Genomic DNA, 21,897 nt, shown 5'->3' with positions numbered 1-21,897 from the left:
TCTGTAAATTTTAAAGTGTATCCAATCCTAAAACTAAAAACTTAATATATTGCAACCTACAAGTCCTTGGTGGGGTGGCTGCATTCATTTTCTCTTTTTAAGCTTCCTTTGCTTTATTTTCATCTGGTAACCCTGCAAACAAACCTCTTGTCCCTGGGTGGCTACCTCGCTCCTCTGCTGTATTTATGGAAGGAGTCCTGGTTGTCACCCTAGTCTGCTATCCTGATGTGGACTACAAACATGCCCGTATCACTTCACCTATAATACATGGGGCAGGGAAATTTATAGCTGATCTGCCAAGATCAAAAGTTATTCTGTGTAGTTGCTAAAAATGTTTTTAGCTTAAAAAAAGAAAAAGGAATGCAGCCACCATATCTAATGGTTATACACTCTTCAATGTTTTTCACCCGATCAATGTGTGCAATTCCATTAACCCCTTCCCACCTCCTGGCCCTTTAAGAGGTTGTAAATGCGGGAGGCGATGGCAGGCCTCCTATCACATGACCACTGTGAGCAGTCACATAATTGAAACGCTCCCGATCGCAAGTATGCATCGGGAGCTTTCCAGTACCGGCCAGTTACTGTGTCGGGTGTGCACAGTAAACACGCACTCAGCACATTAATGGGTTTACATCAGGCCACATATGTGAGGTCTCTCGGCTTTAAAGCCCACTTGCTGAGAGGCCACATATGCGCACGGCCGGCAGGGGTAGTTCAAACAAACAATCTAATTCACAAACAGTTGAATAGCCATAACTTCTCTTCTGACTGATTTAGACTCAGATTCGATAAACCTCAGTTGATTGGCTAGGACAGAATATCACTGATCATTTGGAATCAAATTAGCAAAACAGTACTTTGTTAACGAATACAATCATATTTTGAATAATCAGGTTATAAGGTTACATGGTGGAAACAGAAATGCGATCGATTTACACATCTGTGTGGCATATCGATCGACTACAGAACAATTACTCCTATCTGAAGAGACTGATCGGAAGAGAGATCGATAAATTTACTAAAGAGTGTATAGCCACCATAAAAACCGTAAGCTGCAATAGATTGCATTTTTGTTCCTGGGCTTGGTTATCCTTTAAGGTGCATTGACTGATTCCACAGGCTTGTCAAATCCAAGGGACTGAAGTCAATTTGGCAGCCTTTACATTGATGATACAGTAATGAAACTGTAAGGATGATGTAATGCTATTCCATAACCCACACTGGTTTTAAAAACCATTCATAGATTAGGGCCAGAGCAGGAGCCTACCTTCTCAAACATAACATTCTATGTGTCTGTAGGGAGTCCATCAGACTTCTGGTACTCTTATTACAGTATATATTTGAAAAAAAGATAACCGCAACTTGAAAGCCAAACTTTAAATAAATGCTGTAAAAGTACAATAAAAACTTAACAGTCCCGCTTCCAGAGAATCAAATCTTTGCCATTTTACAGAGCTACCCATTGCTGAAATTGTCAGCGACTGATAATGCTGGGTGCGTTCGTCAGACACTAGCGACGTAGAGTCCAAAAGACACACGGGCAGGGTGGATATAAATTTAATGATTTAAAGAAAAAAAAAATATCAGATTTTTTTTTTTTATTTAAATCAGATTTTTATCAAATTTATTTTAATAAAATGCTTTTGGAGTAAACATCTAAAAGATAGTTTTCTATTTAGAATACATTAATCATTTAGTTTAATCAGCACAAAATTGAGCTTATGTAGCATAAGGCTGTATATTCTGCAATATTTACATTTATGGTAGACTCCTTCAATGAATCCAAGCTCTGCAAAGTGAGATAACATGCACTGCATTGATGCATCCACAATTTCACAGTAGCAATGAGATAAAACAAAGTTCAGGAATATTTCTTTATCCCATTGTTTTGCAAATCTATGTACACTACAAACTGTATGATTGAATTAGTTCAGATATCGCTGTTTTACTAACCAGACAGCTTATTCTTCTAAATAGAAACTTTTAATATTTGCAAACAAAATTACTAACTACCAGCAAAAATAAGTGCTTACATTTAAAGAGCATCTGTCATTTCAGATCCATCATGGCAGCACCTGTTAGCGGACATCCACTCACCTGCTGCCACCACATCCCTCACCTTGTTGTGTCACTGCCGCATTACCAGTGAATGGGACGGTCGGTGAGTCAACAGCGGGTCAGAGGAGGAGCCACTGCAGGACAGAGATGACAGTTTCTCTTTAAAAATGATGATTTAAACCAAATTGATTTAAATCAAATCCACCCTGCACACGGCTGACATAGCATTCCATGGGTGGAACCACAGAGCCTAACAGAGTGGCATAGGCAGTCACCACACTTGGAAGCGACAAATGCTGAAGATCTCAGCGGTGGTTATAGCATGAAAGAAGAGACTGAAGATTGGAGTCTCTGACAGCAGGACTAGTGATACTGTATTTTACATTGGTTTATTTTAATTCTTAGTGACAGAGCCAATTTAAGAAACAGCAAAAAAGCATAACGATTAAAAAAAATGTGTACAGTGAGTATAGAAAAGAATCCATTAGTCTTTTAGTGCTTTTTGTGGCCAAACTGGGGGATTTCCCCTCACCTCCTGTCCAGGTGATGGGTAGAAGACAGGAAGAGTAAAAAATGTCCTCTATGCAAATTTAAAATTTGACAGAAGTTGTGACCCTTCCCCAACTATTCATAACCTATAAAAACAACGGCCTCTATATTAGCTAAAGAGTAGGACACACATATTACCGCACACACTGCATGATTAAATGACATAACATGCTGCATTGGAATCCTGCTCTAAGGGTAAGTACACATTTGTGTGTTGTGTAAACGTGTGCAAAATTGTGTGCATTCCTACAACACACAAAAAACACAAAACGATTTTTGAAGATGCACGTCTTAATGGCACCCCACCACATCTTGCCCCGCGTGCGTAGCATGTCAGCATGTCTTTTTGGTGCTGTGCAAAAAAAAAAAAAAAGGGGGGGGGGGACATGCTTGTGCAATTTTCACGCGGGCTACCCTAAATGTGACACGCGAAGCTGTCGCACCTGCATAAGTGAGCATGCAAGCTACAAAAGACAATGTAGCCATTATGCTAAATATTAAGTAATTCAACTCCATAAACATCTCTTCTATTATGTAAGTGCCTATCTACAAAGGCTGAAATCTGAGCTATTGACAACTGCTGAAGGATCATATTATGGCTGTTAAGCCATAGAAAAGAAAAATAATGCCCATTATTCGTTGGTTGTAGTGCAATCAACCAGAAATAGATGGACAATGTTTCTTGATGGCAGCCCTGTCTGGTTCAGTTCTTGAATGTATCAGTTTCAGACTGGTTTACAGGAAAAAGAGTTCTTATGTGCCAACAATGCTATCACAACAATGCACAAAAAAAAAAAAAAAATCGTAATTTTCATTTCAAGATTACATTTCAATAGCATTTCTGATGTTTAAATCAACCCCAAATGCATCCAAATCAGAAAGAAGATTGACGAGTCCCTTGAATTATAAAGGTTTTAATTCTTCACAGATGGCATAATCAGTGATTATGTGATTAGGATCCTTAAAATCAGCTGCAATTACAAAAATCAGAGGGCATGCAATTATTTGTACACAAAGGCATGCAAATAGGAAGCATGAGTGGTCTTACTTGTGCAAACTAGTATCCAGGCAAGGTGGTCAAAAAGGGAGGGTGAGAGTGTTAGGAACATTCATAACAGTGAAAATGTCAGAACAATTCATCATACTGTCAGTGCATGGCATCCCAAAGCAAGGAATTATGAAAAGCCATTTAGCCAAGGTAACATTGCATAAATTACAATCTATATCAGGCTTAAATTTGAAAAAAAAAAAATTTAAAAAAAAAACCACCACACTAAACAACATCATAACTAGTAAATGTGACTTCATAATTTCTTTTATACACCATGCAAACATTTTCAACTAAATCGCCATCTACATACATTCTCTCTAAGTTTTTGTTGTCATTTAACAGCTGGTCCGTGTGTCTCTGCCGGTGTTCTGCCAAAAACTCCAACTCACCAAATTCTCTAACCACGTCACTTCCAGTGACTCTGCAGCACCAATACTTGGAGATTATAATGAGTGGACATTGTTAGTCTGCCCAATACTCACCAACAACATGGCCACCTCCAAGGCGGCGACAACTTTTTTTCCATCTTACCCGGTGTTCTGTCAAAACAGCCAACTTATTGTATAGCGTACTACATACTCTGAAGCTGTTCTGTGAAACTCGTCCAAGCTCCAATTATTGCTAGTGGAGAGTCCTTGAAAGTGACGTAGTTGGAGGTTTGGAGAGTTGTGGTTTTCGGCAGAACACCGGCAGATAACTCTGTTGAATCCCATAGCACAGTGATGCCACCCACCGGTGTCCATGGCTCCAAGGTGCTGCTGGCTAGCTGAAAGTTCATGCTCAAAAGTTGTGATGTCATAAGAGAATAGAGGTGGTGCTTTGGTCATGTGACCGCTCAGAAAACATGTGTTTAGATGGTGCTTTAATAGAAGCAAATTTTAAAAACAGGTACATGGTAGTGTAGCCTTTACTTACAATATAACATTTAGTAATGCCAAAACCTAGCTGCTCGTTTTCACTGCAGTTCCTAAAATCCAAGGCACATAGCAACAGCAACACTTTTCTAATTTTTATGCATTAAATTAGGAAACCCAAATTAAACTGAACCTACACTCAAATGCTAAACATAGTGTTATAATAGATTTGCTCTATTAGGTAAAGTAATACAAGGACCAAAATATGTCACCCAACGTCTGCCCAATGCTGTTCACATAAGCATCTAGTCACCTGTGTTGAAATGAAGGATCAAATTAAAACTGGCTTCTCTGACCCCTAAGCAAAAATAGTGTAAGAAAAGACGTTTCCATTTGCTATTGTGACCAGTACAAGAGGAAGCAGGGGGCAATCTTATTTCATTGTATTTTTTTTTTTTTTTATTCAGCTATACTTATTGGTCCACTTTAACTTTCAGCTATTGTGTATCAGTATAGAAATGAAGTCTATACAACTTTAGACTGTTTTACAACTCCCAGAACTTGTAGCAATTTAAAGTGTTACTAAACCTACAACAGTAAAATCAGTCTGTATATAGCTCTTTAGCATCCTGCTAAAGGTTTAAATCATTCCTTTAGCAGTTTCCTGCTGAACAGCTTACAGAAGCCCTCTCTTCCTGATTTATTACTCACATGGTAGAAGCTTTCTCCTCATTCATGAGAGGACAACATTCAACGCAAGGAAGAATACTTCTGGCATTCTGGAAACAGTTTTAAAGTATAACATGCACCCTGGTCATTAGATCTCCTAAAACTTCTCAGAAGTATGGGCATAAATTTAGTATGCAACCAAAATCTATTTGTCAAAATAGCTTTCCTCTTTTCTTTAAAAATCAGGTCCAGCAAAACAGCCGGTCCTCAGCCGGTAGTCACGTAGCTGAAGGCCGCTGCTCTCTGTGTGGAAGCAGTGGTCTCTCTGCCGTGGACCAATATGCCTGCTTGTTTTGTCACCCGTATAGCACTGCACTGAGAGCATGGGCAATTTTATTGGTGCTGGGGGTAATTTTTAAGAAAAGAGGCAAGATATTTGACAAATTGTAATATATATATATATATATATAATTGCCCAGTTACATTTTACATCTGAATATTATTTGTTTTTCAAACTTTAACAGGAAAGTAATATTCATATTGTGACAAGGTGACAGGTGACTTTGACATGCAAGCCAGTGACCAAACAGCTGCAACAAGTGTCAGCAACGCACCAATTTCAGTTCCATGCAATTAATGAATGCATTTCCGGTAAAAGTCTTGATAACAGTCTAATAGTTGGAAGTATTATTGACCCAGTCATCCTGGACAGGAATCCACCTTAATTTATAAAGCCGATTTAGCAAGATCAAAGAAAGCAAGGGGCAGGAGTCTGCTGACCTTACAGCTTGGTGATATCTAGTAAGGCTTTTGTCGTGGTTATACCAACTGTACATAGACTATCCAAGGAGTGCAAGGGATCATACATGGATATAGTTGAAAAGCAGCAATTCTGGGTGGCTCTTCGATTACATCATATATAAATAAAGGGCATATTTATTAAGCAGCATGTTTAGTGCAATGATCATTCACCATAGTTATATAGCGCATGTGCTGTGCCTGCATTGGACTGCCTGAAGTGGTCAAATCAATCGTCAGAAATTGGCATGTCATAAGTGCTCACATGGGCACACTTGCACACAGATATACCACACATCTGATCTCCTGCATACAAGGAATAAAGATTTAAAATACTAATTTGCTCTAACTCTGAAAACCTGGTTCAGTAAAAGTTTATAATTTACCTGCAGGGCTGGTGCAATGCAGGGAAATCTAGACAACTGATTGTGCCGTGACTTGTCTTTTGTTTTTCAGTTGAAACAGTCAGCCATGTTAACCTTTCAAAGTAAAATGTATTTCCAAAAGAAGACACCACAAGATGTCTATTATTAAAAAAAAAAAAAAATCCTTTTCTGTGTGCCCCTCTGATTTAGTTTCAAATTTGTTACTGGTGTTTGACAACATCAGGACACACTATAATGAGCTGATAAAAATCCCTAAATAGTAAACACTTTAATGTTCTTTGCTCCCCATGGCAGCTAACATGCACTGCAGTTCCTGACATGCCTTACAATGAAGTGTCTGTGCCCACCGCCAACAACACATCATGGGGACCAACAGCACAGCTTACATACAGCAAAGCGCTAAGAAGCCAGCTACAGCAAAGTGGAAAGCATCATTCCTTAATGAGTGGCAACACACAATTAATAAAACCAGTGGTCTCCAAATTGCAGCCCATGGGCCGGATTTGGTGCCTTGCTTGCCTTTATCCGGTCCTTGGGACACTATTCCTCCCACTGATATCAGGTGCTATTCCTTCCACTGACACCAATGATGGAGCATAAATTCTTGCTCTGGCACCAATGATGGGACACTATTCCTCCCACTGACACCAACGATGGGGCACTATTCCTCCCACTGACACCAATGATGGGGCACTATTTCTTACACTGACACCAATGATGGGGCACCATTTCTTACACCGACACCAATGATGAGGCACCATTTCTCCCAGTGACAGTAACGATGCGGCACTATTCCTCCTACTGACACCAACAATGGGGCACTTATCTACCCACTGACACCAATGATGGGGGCACTATTCCTCCCACTAATACCAATAATGGGGTACTTATTCCTCCTTCTCCTAACTACTCCCACTGACCAACTGGTCCATTGTTTAGAAAGTTTGAAGACCTCTGAACAAACGCACAAATTAAAGGTTCTACTGTTTCCAAAAGTATAGTGGGTTAAGGCTGGATACACATTATACAATTTTTTTGTTCAATTTCCTTTAGATTTACCTTCAACTATGTAGTACAGGGGTCTGCCTGATTGCATACAAAATTAAAGTGTTTAGGTTTGACCTCATATTATATGGTTTTGGTAAATCTAAAGGAAAAAATCAGAAGGGCATTGTATAGTGTGTAATCAGCTTTAGATTATATGGTGATTTTGAGTGTCACTAAAGAAAAATGGAAACCTGTAGAAAGTCTGTAACAGAATTTTGTTTGAAATGATTCCCAAAGAAAGGGCATCATGCAACCTGTATCCCACTTATGTAAGGATCAACAATTCCCCAATGCAGAGAATGGCTGAATCTTACAAATGAAGTGTGTATAAACCCTGACAATAAACTTCTATTATTTGCTGCCCTTTTGGTCTGCTAAACATACCATTGAAACTGTTCTGTTTGAAGTAAAGAGAAGAGTACCTGTTGATCATGTCAGAAATTCCAGTGATCACTTGTTATCTCAAGGAGTATATTAGCTCTTCTAGTTCTTATTTTGGGACTACAGAATTTTTTTTTTCCAGGAGAAATGTTATAATAGCTATGTAAACCCCTTACATCTCCCCCGGAAATTCAATTTGACTTTCATGCATACATATATTCATTGGTAGCATTGTCATAAAACCAGCAGTTTGCACACAAGAACAAAAATAGCATTCATTTAAGAAATTGTAGAGCTTACCGCATCAAACTCAGCCTGGTCATCTTCGGGCAGATCACTTGTTTCATAAACATCTGGCTCATTCCTAGCCTGACATAAGAAAAAAAAAACTTTTCATTATGCAAAATTGCACTGCTTAGTTACTTTAAATTTGACAATTTCAGGTTGTGTCGGCGCTTCTCTTCTCCCACACATTTCTACTGGCCCATCACTTTGAAGGACTGCCTTACTGGCCAAAAGGAATAAGTGGGAGGGAAAGCGTAAACTTCAACACGGAGAGTAACAGAAATGTGCAATGAGCCTGCTACCAGGTATAAGGTGACTAAGGGCGGCAATAAACAGGTTGCAGGAAGGAAATTTGCACGATTCCCCCATGAACACAGAGAGTGCTGACAGGGGAATCAGCAATTGTCTTCTCCTGGCAGGGATGGCACTGAATACTGCTAGTGGCTATAGTAGCTGCTAGCGATAATCTTAAGAGAATCCAGCAGGCTGGTTGTACCCAAGTTGATCAATCGAATCAGCCTGCTCATTAACGGTTCAAATCTCAGCCAGTTCCTGCTGAACCGTGTATGGATGGCCTAAGTAACTTTAACCACTTCAATACAGGACACTTAGACACCTTCCTGCCCAGACCAATTTTCAGCTTTCAGTGCTGTCGCAGTTTGAATGACAATTGCGCGGTCATACAACACTGTACCCAAACTAAAATTTTATCATTTTGTTCCCACAAATAGAGCTTTATTTTGGTGGTATTTGATCACCTCTGCGGTTTTTATTTTTTGCTAAACAAATAAAGACCGAAAATTTTGAAAAAAATAAAAGTTTTGCTTTTGTTTTGTAAATAAGTAAGTTTTCTCTTTCACTGATGGGCACTGATAAGGCGGCACTGACAGGCACTGATACGGCGGCACCGATGAGGTGGCACCAATGAGCGGGCACTGATGGGTGGCACTGGTTGGCACTGCTGGGCACTGCGACACTGATGGGCAATGAAAGGCGGCACTGCTGGGCACTGATAGGGTGGCGCTGATAGGTGGCACTGATAGGTGGCACTGCTGGGCACTGATAAGAGGCACTGATGGGCATCCCTGGTGGCACTGGCACTGGTAGGCATTGAAGTGGGCACTGACTGGCAGCTGCCTGGGCACAGATTGGCAGCTGCCTGGGCACAGATTGGCATTTCCCTGGTGGTCTAGGGGCATACCTGGTGGTCCAGTGTGGATCGCTTCCCTGGTGGTCCTGGGAGGCTTCCCTGGTGGTCCTGGGCTGATAAACAATCAGCACAGACCCCCCCTGTCAGGAGAGCAGCCGATTGGCTCTCCTCTACTCGCGTCTGTCAGACGCAAGTGAGGAAAAGCCGATTACCGGCTCTTCCTATTGACAGCCGTGATCAGCCGTGATTGGACACGGCTGATCACGTGGTAAAGAGTCTCCGTCAGAGACTCTTTACCTAGATCGGTGCTGCGGGGTGTCAGACTGACACACCGCAACAACGATCGCTGCGATGCGCGCCCCCGGGGGCGCGCAGCGGCTCAATATCCTGCGGACGTCATATGACGTCCAGTCAGGATTTTGAAACCACTTTGCCGCCGTCATTCTGCTATATGGCGGGCGGCAAGTGGTTAAAGCAGAACTGCACTCTCTCAATCAACATTGACCATTTTTAATCCTCATGCTGCTAGCATTAGTAAAAATAGATAGGAAACTATAACATACTTACTTATTTTAAACTTTTTTAGTGTACATTTCTTCAGTTACTTCCTGTACCAGCTTGACCCAAATTATTTAAATGGATATTAAATGTGGCGTTATGTTTTAAAGGGTGACTCCACTTCCATGGGGAGAAAAAAATTGCAAATAAAAATAAATCTAGCCTATACAATTGAGACATAAATGATATGGTAATTGAAAAAAAAAACGGCAATTACATTTAAAAGCCCCCCCCCCGCCCCCACAATGACTAGTTGCTCCCCAGAACCAATGCAAAAACGGATGCAACAACGTACCGTTCATCCGTTTACATCTGTTTTTTTAATGGATGAAAAATAGGGTTTTCAACCGTTCAAAAAAAAATAAATAAATAACGGATGTTGACGGAAGCTGATAAAAATAGATGATCATCCGTTGTTCCATTGGAATGTATTGATGTTCGTTTTTCATCCGTCAAAGGATGGATGAAAAACAGACAAACGGTCCGTATGTGTGAAAGGGGCCTTAAATGCATAATTTTAGGCCTGAAGATTACCTAAGGCCCATTTTCAGGACAGGTCAACAGGAATAACAGAAATTAACAAATAACTGTTGAAATGATAAAAGATTTTCTTAGACTCTACTGCAAGAATATGCTAACCAATGGGCATATATTAAATTCCTTCCATTAATGAAATTTTGTTGACAATTAGTACTGTTGACATGACCCTAGTTAAAGTGACACTAAAGGTTCCTTTTTTTTTTTTTTTTTTTTTTAACCGCTTGCCGCCCGCCGTCTATCATATGATGGCGAGGTGGCGCGGCTCTCGTTCTGGGAGGGCGTCATATGACGCCCTGCCCTTTAAACAGGGAATGCGCGCGATCGTGCGCGCGCATCCCTGTACCCTCGGTGGCAGCATGTCATGGAGACACCGCTCGCCACCGAGGGGGATAAACAGCCATTGGGCATGGCTGTTTACCATGTGATCAGTCGTGATGAACTCACGGCTGATGACAGCTGGTACCGCCCCGTTGTGCACAGCGCATGCGCGCGATAGGGAGTGCGCAGCGCGTGCACGTCGGTGGCGGCGTGTTCCCAGGAACACTGCTGTCATCGACGATGGTAAACAGCCATTGGTCGGCGGCTGTTCACCACGTGATTGGCTGTGATCCATTCACAGCCGATCACTAAATGTAAACACAGAGCGGTTACTAGCTGTTACCAGCTCTTCTCTCCTCACACACCGTTTCCAGTGTGAGGAGAGAAGAGCTAGGAGCAGTGAGTTATCGATCTGTGTCTGTATTGTACTGCACAAGCACAACACTTGTCCCATCGCCCCCCCCAACTGTCATCTGTCACCCAACAGTCACCACAGTCACCCCATAAAGTGCACCTGTCACATAAGACTGCCATCAGTGACCGTCAGTGGTGCACCTGTCAGCCATCACCCGTCACCCATCAGTGACGTCAGCCGTCACCTGTCAGCCATTACCCGTCACCCATCAGTGACGTCAGACATTACCCGTCACCCATCAGTGACGTCAGCCATTAACCGTCACCCATCAGTGACGTCAGCCATTAACCGTCACCCATCAGTGACGTCAGCCATTAACCGTCACCCATTAGTGACGTCAGCCATTAACCGTCACCCATCACCCGTCACCCATCAGTGACCATCACCCGTCACCCATCAGTGACCATCGCCTGTCACACCGTCATCACCTATCAGTGAACGTCACCTGCCACCCATCTCACAGCCCATCAGTGACCGTCACCTGTCACACAGCCATCAGCGTCATGTCCAAAAGATTATACACCAGTGAGGAGGCGTTCCAGATCCTCTCCATGACTGATGAGAGCAATGAGGAGTTCTCATCAGATTCCAATTCTGATTCCGAATCAAATTCGGCATTTGAACCGAATAGTGAATCGGCAAATGATTCGTAGGAAGAATGGGTCCCTCCTAAAAGGGCACGGCACTCTGGAAACCAGGATTATATTCTCAGGCCCAGTACCAGCGCTACCGCCAGCAATAGGCCCCAAGAACAAATTCCCAGGCCCAGTACCAGCACTGCCGCCAGCGATAGGCCCAGGGAACAAATGCCCAGTACCAGCGTTGCCGCCAGCGATAGGCCCCAGGAACAAATGCCCAGACCCAGTACCAGTGCTGTCACATCACGCCTGAGTACCAGCACGGGAAATTCAATTCCCCCAACTATTGGAGTGTCACGTCCCCCAAGAGCCAGGGCCTCTACATATATGCCAGATGGTCTTGCCAACCCAACATGGCTGCCATCCGACTTGGGATCACCAATTATTCCCCCATTCACAGCACAGCCAGGTGTGCAGGCCAACACCCAAAATTTCACAGCGATTGATTTTTTTTTATCTGTTTTTGCCCGACACTTTGCTGCAATTCATTGTGGACCAATATACGCCCAGCAATATATTGCCAACAACCCCCAATCATCCTATGCCCGTCCATTTGAGTGGAGAGATCTAAATTTGGAGGAGTTCAAATTGTTTATGGGCCTCACCCTAAACATGGGGCTTACAAAAAAAAAAAAAAAAAAAAAATGAAGGACATGCCTATTGGTCCACCAACCCTATCCACAACATGCCCATTTATTCTGCCATAATGGCCAGATCCCGATACGAAATGATAATGCGCTTTCTGCATTTTAGCGACAACACCCAGTGCCCTCCCCACAATCATCCAAATTATGACAAACTATATAAACTTCGCCCACTGATAAATTTCTTTTGCCAACAATTTTCAGAACTCTATGTCCCCGATAAGAATATGTGTCGATGAGTCCCTGGTACCCTTTTCAGGCCAGCTAGGAATAAAGCAATATATTCCTAGCAAAAGGGCCAGATACGGAGTAAAATTATACAAGCTCTGTGAGAGAGCCACGGGATATTTGTATGCGTTCCGCATATATGAAGGAAAAGATTCCCAGCTCCAGCCCCGAGTGCCCGGCCTACATGGGCACAACTGGAAAGATTGTATGGGACTTGGCATACCCACTTCTGAACAAAGGATATCACATATACCTCAACAATTTCTACACTGGCCTGCCCCTTTTCAAACACCTATACAATGCAAAAACCCTGGCCTGCGGAACCTCCAGAAAAAATAGGAAGGGCTTCCCACAATCTCTTGCAAACAAACAGCTGCGAAGGGGGGAAAGAGCAGCATTGAGATGCAATGAAGTGCTGGCCTTGGGGTGGAAGGATAAAAAGGGACGTGCACATGATGTCCACCATCCATGACGACACTACAATTGAGGTTCAAAGAAGAGGTCCCATTGAAAAGCCAGTATGTGTCCAAGATTATAATCTCTACACGGGGGGGGTGGATTTCAATGATCAAATGATTCAGCCCTATTCGTCGATAAGGAGGTCCCGATTCTGGTACAAGAAGGTACAAATCCACAGAAAGCCCCCCCCCTTCCTACAATTCATAGAAGAAGTTGTTACGTCCCTCATCTATCACCGAAGACCCCCGAAGACCTTCGCTCTGAGTCTGTTTGCTGACTTCATGAGCGCCACTTCCCCTTCAACATTCCACCATCTGAAGCAGGTCGAAGACGGCAAAAAAACTGTCGCGTGTGCACCAAAAGAGGATTTCGAAAAGATACCGGCTACCATTGTCCCCAGTGTCCCTCCCAACCTGGCCTTTGCATTGGTGAATGCTTCCAACTTTATCATACATCCCTAAAATATTAGCCCATATTTTTAACCATTTCCCCATTTTCATTATCTGTGCTGACCATTTCCATGCTTCCCCAAATAACCATGCCACTGCCTTCCACGTTAACTGACCCTGGCCTGTTTTTTGACTATGCCTCTGCCTACCGTTTGGACTGCCTCCACATGAACTGACCCTGGCCTGTTTTATCAACTACTCCACTGCCCACCACTTGGACTGCTTGCATGTGAACTGACCCTGGCCTGTTTTATGGACTATGCTTTTGCCTGCCGCTTGGACTGATCTGTTGCCCTGCTACTGTAGTACACAGGGGTCTCACATATGTGAGGGGCTCCAGAATTGTTTTTCTGGATGGAGAAAACTATTTTTTTTTTTTGTTTTCTCCGGGTTTCGGAATTTCCGGATTAGGGTCTGGAGTCCGGAGGCTTCATAGAGATTTGGGTGGGTCGAAGCCTCTACCCCTGTGCACAGGTCTTACCTGATTGCGGCCCTCAGCCTGATGCTGACTTACTGCCATCATGCCATCATGCCTCTGCCTGCCGCATGAACGGACCACACCGCTACATGGACTATGCAAATAATTAGCTGTAGCAAGAGGCAGTATGTTTATGAAGGGCTGGAAAGCGGTACAATGAGTGTCTGCAGGTAACAGTGTACCAGGACCAATAATATGGCTGTGCTGGCTGTCTCTGCCTGGACAATTTCTATGGACTGTGCTGTGCTGACAATATGCTTGCGCTGACTATAGACAATATTCCTGCTTGCTGCCTGGATAATTACTATTGCTGTTGCTAAGCACATCCCTGCCTGCTGCCTGGACCAGTGCTCTCCTCTGCGGATACTACTAAAAGCACAGGTAATGCTTTTTTTTACCCTTTCCGCAATATAATTTATTTTGGATTGTAATTCTTGGTATGTACATGCTATGTGTTAGAAATATGAAGGGCCTTAAAAAATGATAGGTTGCCAGGAAATTATTTATGTCATTTATGCTCCTAGAATGCCTGATGGTGCTACTTGGATGTTGGGCCTCTGTATGTGGCCAGGCTGTGTAAAAGGCTCACACATGTGGTATCGCCATACTCAGGAGGAGTAGCAGAATGTATTTTGGGGTGTCATCTTTGCTATGTACATGCTATGTGTTGGAAATATCTGATAAATTGTCAACTTTGTGTAAAAAAAATGCGTTTTAATTTTTTTTCCACATTTTCCAAAAACTTTTGGAAAAAAATGAACCATTCAAAAGACTCATTATGCCTCATAGATTATACGTTGGGGTGTTTGCTTTCCAAAATGGGGTCATTTGGGGGGCAATTCCATTGTCCTGGTGCTCCAGGGCCTTCAAAAGTGTAATAGGTGGTTGAGAAATGAGATGTGTCATTTATGCTCGTAGAATGCCTGAAGATGCTACTTCAATGTTGGGCCTTTGTATGTGGCCAGGCTGTGTAAAAGTCTCACACATGTGGTATCGCCATACTCGGGAAGAGTAGCAGAATGTATTTTGGGGTGTAATTTGTTGTATGCATATGCTCTGTGAGAGAAATAACCTGTTAATATGACAATTTTGTAAAAAAAAAAAAATAAATAAATAATAATCTTAATTTTGCAAAGAATTGTGGGAAAAAATTACAACTTAAAAAAACTCACCATGCTACTTACTTAATACCTTGGAATGTCTACTTTCTAAAAAGGGGTCATTTGGGGGGTATTTGTACTTTCCTGACTTGTTAGTATCTCAAAAAATGAGTACATCAGGTGTGATCAATTTTCAGTGATTGGCACCATAGTTTGTAGACTCTATAACTTTCACAAAGACCAAATAATTTACACTTATTTGGGTTATTTTTACCGAAGATATGTAGCAGTATAAATTTTGGCCAAAATTTATGAAGAAAAATTACTAATTTGCAAAATTTTATGACAGAAACAAAGAAAAAGGCATTTTTTTTCACAAAATTTACGGACTTTTTTATTTATAGCACAAAAAATAAAAAACCCACTAGTGATTAAATACCACCAAAAGAAAGCTCTATTTGTGTGAAAAAAAGGACGCAAATTTCATATGGGTACCATGTTGCATGACTGAGTAATTGTCATTCAAAGTGTGAGAGCGCTGAAAGCTGAAAATTGGTCTGGGCAGGAAGGGGGGGGGGGGGGGGGAGTGCACTGTATTGAGGTGGTTAAATAACAAACATATCATACTTACCTCCACTGTGCAGCTCGTTTTGCACAGAGTGGCCCGAACATCCTCTTCTGGGGTCCCTCGGCGGCTGTCTCGGCTTCTCCCCGCATAAGATAGTCCCCTAGGAGAAGCCGCTCTCCTGAGGGGTTACCTTGCAGGCGCGCTCCCAAGTCCAGTATTCGGCCTCCATAGACGCCGAATGCAGCCCGGCGGCCGCGTCATTGGATTTGATTGACAGCAGCGGGAGCCGATGGCTGAGCTGCTATCAATCTATCCAATCAACAGCCGAGAACCCCCTAGCCGAGAGACTGTGCATCACTGTGGAACAATACATAGGATGCATTAAGGTGAAAAAACACCTTTACAACCCCTTTAAGCAATGTCAGCAAAAAAATTAGATTTACTGACAGCCAAACATTCAAAGCACTTCTAAAGCCTCATACACACGGTACGATTGTTGGCCAACCGAGCGTCTTATTTTTGTCAAAAGGGCGTGTGCCAGGATCTTGTCTTGCATACTAATGGTACACAAATTGTCGTGCCACAAACACGAACATAGTGACATACTACGAGGAATTTTAGCTCTTGAGTGCCACCCTTTAGGCCCCTTCTGCTAATGTCGTGTTTGGTGAGCATTGATCTTGAGCATGCGTGTTTGTACTTTCAACTTTTGTGTGACGGATTTCTGTACTGACCAAAATTTACTAGCCTGTCATCCAACATTTGTTGGCGGAAAATTGGACAACAATTGTCAAAAGGAGTGTACTAACTGTAAGATTTTAAGACAACAGTCTGTCAACAGATAATCCCCTGCCAACAATCGAACTGTGTGTACCAGGCTTTACTCTTCTCCACATGCCAACGCCCAGATGCTAATAATACAAAGCACTCAAACAAAGAGCAGGAATGATTGGATGAGTAATGCTTGGAGAACCATAAGACAGATTGTCTGAGAAAAGCTCTTACTTGGAAAGAAACATGACAATGTTTGTACATAGCTGCTGTTCTGAGGATCTTCACACCAACAGCTATAGAACAAAGACTGTGTGTATGGTATAAAGTGCAGTTTTCACACAACAAAGACTTGCCAGATATGAGATCTGTAAAGAAACTCTGCTAATCAAATTGGGTGTGGTGTGCTTGTTACTGGTCACCATTGGCATACATGGTTTATAGCCTCTAATAAAAACAACAAAAATTACCGACCACCGCCCCAGAGTACAGTGTTACTATGGTGACACTGAACTACTCTGATGAAAGTATTAAAAAAAAAAAAAAAAGTATTTTTTCCTAATTACATTTAGCTGAACACATTTGGGCCTAAATTTACGAAGAAATGAGATTTTATTGGATATGTTTGTTCTTTTTTTGTTTATAAATCGCAAAAAAATAAAAAACCCAGTGGTGATCAAATACTACCAAAAAAGGTCCATTTGTGTGAAAAAAATGATAAAAATGTAATATGCGCACAGTGTTGCCTGACTGCGCAATTGCCAGTTTAAAAAAAAAAAAAAAAAAAAAAAAAACACATGCTATACTTACCTCCTCTGTGCAGTTGGTTTTGCACAGAGCAGCCTTGATTCTCCTCTTCTCAGGTCCCTCTTTGCTGCTCCTGGCCAATCCTTCCTATCAAGTTCCCCCTCAGTCAGCAGCTTCCTATGGGGGCATTCGAGCCGAGTCACAGCTCCGTGTGTCCATTCAGACACAGAGCCCGGTCCCTCCCCTGATTGGCTGACTGACTTTGATTGACAGCCGCGGGAGCCAATGGCTGCACTGCAGATATACAATTTGTGGGCACAGGAGGAATTCAAGACAAATGGTAATTCGTATATTGGTCAGGCATAATTCTCATTTCTATATGTTACCTGTAACAGCAAATTTTCTGTTTTTAAATTTGGGTCCACTATAAGCTGGCCAGAGACACTAGTGACAGAGCAGCTGTTTTGGCCTAGGAAGCACAGTAAGATAACAGCCCGGTAGATTCGTGAGTGCATTCTGCATGTTAATAACATACTATGCACAGGGTTCTCCCCAACTCTTTTCTTATTGGTCGCCAAACACATTACAACACAGACGTAAATATGCATGCATTGCAGCGAGCTGAAAAAAAGTCACTTACATTTCTTTTCGTTGTTGGGTGCCTAGGGCACACAGAATACAATTGTTTCCTATGTGTCTGTTCACACCACAACACTGCCTTGAAGTGGGATGCAGAGCGGGGCAGATAAACACAAATATGTTGCATTTTACCTGCAATGCACCAGAGTTCACCTGAAGTCGCTGTCGGTCACCACACTGCAGTTCTGCTTTGGTGTATACAAATGAATAAAACGGCATTCTGACATTTAAAAAAAAGGTAAACAGTGTCTTGCAGTCTAACAACACAAGGCACCACCTGTACACATTAAAACCACTTCAATACCGGGCACATTCACCCCCTTCCTGCCCAGCTTATTACGTCGTAAAGAGCCTAAGTCATAGGCTCTTTACTGTGATCGGAGATACAGTGTGACCGAGCGACACACCGCACTACCGATCGCCGCGTACAAGTGGCTTGTTCTGGAGGACATCATATGACGTCCAGTCAGAACAATGGAGCCCCCCTTCCGCCCGGACGTCATTTTAGCAAGTGGGCTGGAGTGAACAAGCCTTTAGGAAATAAACAAACCAAAACTGTGTGCGTTATTGGAGAAGTAGGACCAAAGCTCTTTGGCCCTACCTCTCCTGTGGGTTACAGGATTGCTCTTAGTTCTGCACTCCTGTGACCCATATTTACCTGGACGAGGCTCTGGAGAGATCCCAAATTTAATATCGGGACCCACCCAGATGCCTGACTGGTAGCCGACTCATCCTCACAGCAGGCTACTGAGAGCCTGAGCCAGCCGTCCCGCCCCCTCCCAGTGCTCCAGTGAGAGCTGGAGGAGCCGGGAGCCGAGAACTGCAATCAGCGGTGTTTGATCTTTGTGTACTTGGTGTAGAGGTGGTGGGCGACAGAGGTTGCATCCACCTAGACTCTAGAGCAGTGATCTCCAAACTACGGCCCTCCAGCTGTTGTGGAACTACACATCCCATGAGGCATTGAAAAACTCTGACATTCACAGACATGACTAGGCATGACAGTTTGGAGACCCCAGATGTAGAGTATAAAGATTTGGATTTTTTTCATATCCTGCACTCCTCTTTTAACAGGCACTTCAATGTGCATATATGTGTGAAGGGGCTGGGCGTTTTGGACCAGTTATTCTGCACGCGATCTCAAAACGCACTACAATTGCAAAACGCAGGTTCATGTCATTATTTTCAACGACACCTAAAACGGGGCACAGTTTTGCTGCGTGATCTGGCAATCCTCATTGTGTGAAGCTTGTTGCCCAAAAAGGAGCAGGAGCTTCTTTTGGGCAACAAGCGTCACGTGATGCGATTTGCCACGCAATCTGTGTTTTAGGGACCCTTTAAAATAATGGCACCTGAACCTGTGTTTTGCGATTGTAGCGCATCTGCAATCTGGAGCCTAAGCCCTGGTTCACACACCTGCAATTCTTGATGCGTTTTCAAAACGCACAGATTTGCATGACAGGCTAGATATTATGTATTCCTGTTGAGGTGGTTCACACAGATGTGATTCACACACATTGCGCTTTGCGATTAACGAAAGGGGTCCTGTTTTCTTCAAAGAGAGACAGCGCACACAGCAGGGAACTCCCAGCCCAATTTGGAAGATCCTCTTTCAGGTGCTCAGGATCAATGTGTAATTACACATTACAACAGAAACAAGTAAAAGGATTGAGCCAGCAACTCTATAGTCCATAGCGATTTTAACCACATGCTTACTGGGCACCTTAAACCCCCCTTCCTGCCCAGACCAATTTTCAACTTTGAACTCTGTCACTCTTTGAACGACAATTGCGCGGTCATGCTACACTGTACCCAAATGACATTTTTATATTTTTTTCCCCCACAAATAGCACTTTCTTTTGGTGGTATTTGATCACCTCTGGGATTTTTATTATTTTTTGTTAAAAAATTTAAAAAAGACCGGAATTAAAAAAAAAATAAATAAATAAAAAACATTTTATGTTTTGTTAATAAATTTTGCAAACAGGTAAATTTTCTCCTTTATTCATGTACGCTGAGGCTGCACAGATGGGCACCAATAAGGCGGCACTAATAGGCGGCACTGTGGGCACTGATAAGGTGGCATTGGTGGGCACAGATTGGCACCACTGGTCGGCATTGATAGGGGGGCACTGTTATGCACTGATTCATGACACTGTGGGCACTGGTAGGTGGTACTGGTGGGCACAGATGAGGCGGCTTCGCCTCTTCCTCTTTGGGACCGATGTCCCTTGCACCAAAGCCGGTGATCGGCTGTCAGCCTGAGGAGAAAAAAAAAACAATTACTGCTCTTCTGTTTACATCACAAGATCAGCTGTCATTGGCTGACAGCTGATCGTGTGGTAAGGGGCCGGTATTAACCCCTTACTCCGATCACGCGAGCCTCATTGACTCAGTGATCACAGGGCGCGCAGGAAGCGTACAAAGCGGAGGATGTCTATTGATGGGCTCCCGGCAAAGCAGATTCGTCATTCGGCAATAGCGCAGATCTGAAGGAGTTAATAGTAACAAAAAGGTGACAGGCAAAACACTGACGTTCTGCTACAATTAAGGCTGTTGCCGAAACGCGTCAGCTGTTTCACTTGTCACTTTTTGTAACCAACTATTAAAAAAAAAATCGCTATATGGATGACAGAGTTGCCGGCTGAGTCCTTTTACTTGGATAAAAGGTTTTACAACAATAAAAACTGGTCAATGTAAGCACCCCTGCCAATGGTGAATGGTTTGACTCATCCCTCTGACTACTACATCTGTAGGAGAGCTTGTGCTTTTTTTTAAAAAAACAACAGCCTTGCAGGCTGGATCACCAGGTGAAAATAGAAGAAAGAAAGCCTAAAAAAAGAAAACTTAGGGCTTTTTCACACGGACGATCCGTATGTCCGTTTTTCATCCTTCCGTTTTCAGATGAAAAAAGGACATACATGTATCCCTATGGAATAGCGGATGTGAGCGGATGAACGTCCGCTGACATCCGACCCGCTCCGATCCGAAAAAGTGTAACGGAGGAGAAACCTACTTTTCCATCCGTTATCGGATGACGACCGACTCTACGGTCCGTCATCATCTGATCCCCCATAGGGGAGAGCGGCGCTCTGACAGGTCCGTCGCAGCACAGTATGCAGAGACAGACCTGTCATCTTCCTGCTCAGCGGGGATCGGCGGAGCGATCCCCGCTGAGCAAGCGGGTGTTCACGGGGCGGATCATCACTGATCTGCCCCGTGTGAAAGAGCCCTAATGCAGATTTACATCTAAGAATTAGTCATCTGCAATATAATAAATATTTGCTTTTGGGTTGAATACTTCTTTAATAGAATTTATAGAGCGAATGTACTTGTATGCAGTGTTGAGCCTTAATGTTGCTCTGTCCCCGGTCACACCCTGATCCCCCCCCCAATGTGTCTAGTACATAGAGGTGTATGACACATGAGGAGGGTGGGGGTCCAGGCCTCCATCCATAGTAATGCCCCATCACCATGACATCCCCCCCCCAATCACAGACACCCCTGTCATCACACACAGTGATCAGAGGGGGGCGCAGTGCTGGGGGTGGGTCCCCGGGTCCCCCCCGCTCTCTGTTGGCTACTCACGATGCCGGGCAGGTCGGCGTATTTGGGATCGGCCATGTCTGTGTCGGCTGACAGGAGGGCGGCGGCTCACTGCAGCGGAGGAGGAGGAAGAGGGCGGCGGCTCACTGCGAACACCAGAGCCTCAGTCACCGGCTCACAGCAGAGAAGGAAACGCCACGGCAACAACAATGCAGCCTCCGAGAGAGCGGGGCCGTTACCGAGGACCAATTACCGGCGAGAGGGGAAAACTCGCGAGACAACAGACCACAGAGAGCATTACACCGCACTGCCTGCTGGGAAATGTAGTCGCGGGCGGATCAGCCAATAAGCGAGCGAGCGGCGAAGTTCTCTTCACAATGAACTGACTTCCGCATTACTAGAGGTGTGAGCCCAGCGCCTGTCTTCACTAATCCACCATGTCCTGAACTCCTGATCGTCTCCTCATCACAATCATAAAAGACTTTTTCAATGTATTAAAGCCAAACTCAATTTCAGTATAAATACATTCCAGGTGTTTTAAAACAAATGACGTCCAATTTTTTTGAGATGGCAA

At 43.4% G+C, this 21,897-nt stretch overlaps 1 protein-coding gene across 1 annotated transcript in view; it reads right to left on the bottom strand.

Annotated features, from left to right (window-relative positions):
* Positions 1-21,638, bottom strand: part of DCTN2 (dynactin subunit 2) — a 64,442-nt gene extending 42,804 nt beyond the window's left edge. The window contains exons 1-2 of the mRNA XM_073613785.1: positions 21,366-21,638; positions 8,094-8,162 (exon numbers count right to left, since the gene is read on the bottom strand). Coding sequence (XP_073469886.1) covers positions 8,094-8,162; positions 21,366-21,401 — 105 coding nt within the window. The 5' untranslated portion in view covers positions 21,402-21,638. The remainder of the gene's footprint in view (positions 1-8,093; positions 8,163-21,365) is intronic.
* Between the last annotated feature and the right edge of the window lie 259 nt (positions 21,639-21,897).

Source organism: Aquarana catesbeiana, linkage group LG02, assembly GCF_042186555.1.
Source record: "Aquarana catesbeiana isolate 2022-GZ linkage group LG02, ASM4218655v1, whole genome shotgun sequence".
NCBI lineage: Eukaryota > Metazoa > Chordata > Amphibia > Anura > Ranidae > Aquarana > Aquarana catesbeiana.
Note: the sequence above shows the minus strand (reverse complement) of the source record. Positions and strands in the feature narration are given on the sequence as shown.